Genomic DNA, 2,235 nt, shown 5'->3' with positions numbered 1-2,235 from the left:
TGCAGCCCCTAGCCAGTCTGGTCTTGTGAGGCAGTTTGCTTTCTGTGCAAGGAGAATTTCTTTGTCAGAATCCGGTCCCCTTCCTGCCCTGGACAGGATGCCCCTGTCCCAGCCCTGGCTGCCCCTGCCCTGCCCTGCCCTGCACTGGGGGTCCCCAGCCTTTCTGACGTTTCCAGGCAGGCACTTGAGCTCTAGCAAAACCCTATGTCCATCGTAGGCTGGGGCAGAGCCTCCATAGAGGGCCAAGGGCAGCTCCTGGGACATGGGGCCAGACCGAGTCACCGCTCTGAGGGCCTGGCCCCTGATGTGCACAGAGATCATGCTGAGGGGGAGGAGCTGGCAGGGCCAGGCGCTCTAACAGTCTCCATCCCTGCAGAGCGGGTATTTGTACAGGGTCCCCATGGCAGTGTGTCACTGTGCTCCGGCACAGTCATAGGTGCCGCTGTCTCTGGCTTCCAGTCCTGTCAGCTCCAAATACACCTCGCTCTTGGACGTGTCCCTGGAGATGGTCAGGCGGGACTTCATGGAGTCCTGGTAGCGCTTGTCATCATCCCAGTAGATGAGGCACAGCCACTCCAGGCCTTTCCCTGGGGGTTGCCGGATCCAGCTCACTCTGTTCCCACTGGCAGTGAGGGAGAATCCAGACACGGCACAAGTGAGTCTCAAGGTCCCTGAAGGCTTTTCCTGGGCCGCAGTGGCCTGGAGCAGCTGAACCTGGGAGCAGACCCCTGCAGAGAGCACAGAGACGAGCTGTCAGGGAGGTGGCAGAGGTTGGGGGCAGGCAGTCCTGGGGAGACTCTGCAGACAGGGACTTACCTGGTGCACTGGCCAAGAGCAGGAGGGACAGGAGCAAAAGGCCCATGTTTCCTGTGGGCCAGAAAGTTGGAGCAGGCCGAGATGAAACAGGTCACAGGGGCTGGGACTGGCCAGATATTGCCCAGAACGAGGGGAAGCCTCTGCTCTTAAATGAAACGTGGAGGATCATTTGCATACCTGGCCCCAGGGCCTTATGCCCAATGCAAAACCATGCAAAAACGTGCAAAGAGTTAGATCCACAGTTATCTCAGAGGGAAGGGACACTTGGCCCTGAGCTCTGACATCCCTTTAACCCTGACCTGGAGCAGTCTGGATCAGCTCTGTCCCCTGCACTGGTCCCCTCTGCGACGAGACCTATTTGTGGGGCCTATTATTCGTCAGCAAGAACCAAGGATAGTCTCTCAGGTGCTGTAACTGGTGTGAGCTCTCACAGCCCTTGTCTCCTTGCCAGTGTCCCCGGTGTTTGTATCTGCTGCTCTTTCAGAGGCCCCAAACCAGCAGCCGGGTTCTGGTTGTAACCCCAGGACAGGGGACGTCTGCCCTCTTCTGCCTCCCTCGAAAACGTATTTCCACCTGGGGGCTGGATCCTTCCTAGAGGGGTCAGACAGGAGAACAGGCTGAGCTGAGGCCCAGATGGTGTGTGTGTGTGCGCGCGTGTGCGCACGTGCATGTGCACATGTAGGTAGGGAGAGAGAGGGGCCTCCTTGTTCACTCATTCATGCAATGGCTCCTGCTGAGTGCTGCAGTTTGTAGAGGAAGGAGAAGAGGGATGAAGCCTTCTTCCCTTCCCCTCCCCTGAGCAGCCCCAGGACTCTGTGTCCTGTCAGCTCCTGCAGCGCATGACTTTCAAAGCCCCAGCCTGTCTTACATGGAAACTGCTCCTTGCCCCGCGTTGTATCACTGTGTGTGTCCAGCACAGGCAGGACTTGGTGCTGGAGGACTGCAGACAGATGGTGATCCACAGGGAGCAAGACTTGGATTTGCATAGAGGGAGTATGCCTGGGCTTCGCTTTGGGGCTAGGGCAGATGGGGAAGTGTGCTCATGTGTGTGCCCATGGGAGGTTTTCTTCTCCCTGTTTCTGCCTGGGCCCAGATGCCAACTGGCTGCTTCAGAGCAAACTGCTTGGCCCCATTACTGGTGGGTCCATGCTGAGCCCGGCATTGGACTGGAGTCCATGCTGCTGCTGCCTTCAGGGCCTGGGGGAGCTGACTTTTAGCCCCCAAAGCCTCAGTTCCTTGGCCCTTTCCCTTCTGCCCTGTCCAGCTCCCTTGCACTGCTGTCACTGAGCTCAGTGACAGCAATGGGGATATAGGGGACAGACTGGAGCATTACAGAGACCAGGCCACCTTCTTGCATGGCCACTGTGACCCTGCCTCCCCCTCGGCCCCCCCCTCCACCTCCCACTCCTGTATCTTGAA

At 58.4% G+C, this 2,235-nt stretch overlaps 1 gene segment (V, D, J or C); it reads right to left on the bottom strand.

Annotated features, from left to right (window-relative positions):
* Nucleotides 1–411: 411 nt before the first annotated feature.
* Nucleotides 412–928, bottom strand: LOC102373966. The segment is given in 2 exon segments: nucleotides 412–728; nucleotides 817–928. Coding segments are annotated over 2 exon segments (363 nt in total).
* Between the last annotated feature and the right edge of the window lie 1,307 nt (nucleotides 929–2,235).

The sequence above is a fragment of the Alligator sinensis genome, unplaced genomic scaffold (genome assembly GCF_000455745.1).
Source record: "Alligator sinensis unplaced genomic scaffold, ASM45574v1 scaffold2604_1, whole genome shotgun sequence".
Classification (NCBI taxonomy): domain Eukaryota; kingdom Metazoa; phylum Chordata; order Crocodylia; family Alligatoridae; genus Alligator; species Alligator sinensis.
The sequence above is the reverse complement of the archived record's forward strand: the minus strand, read 5'-3'. Positions and strand labels throughout refer to the sequence as shown.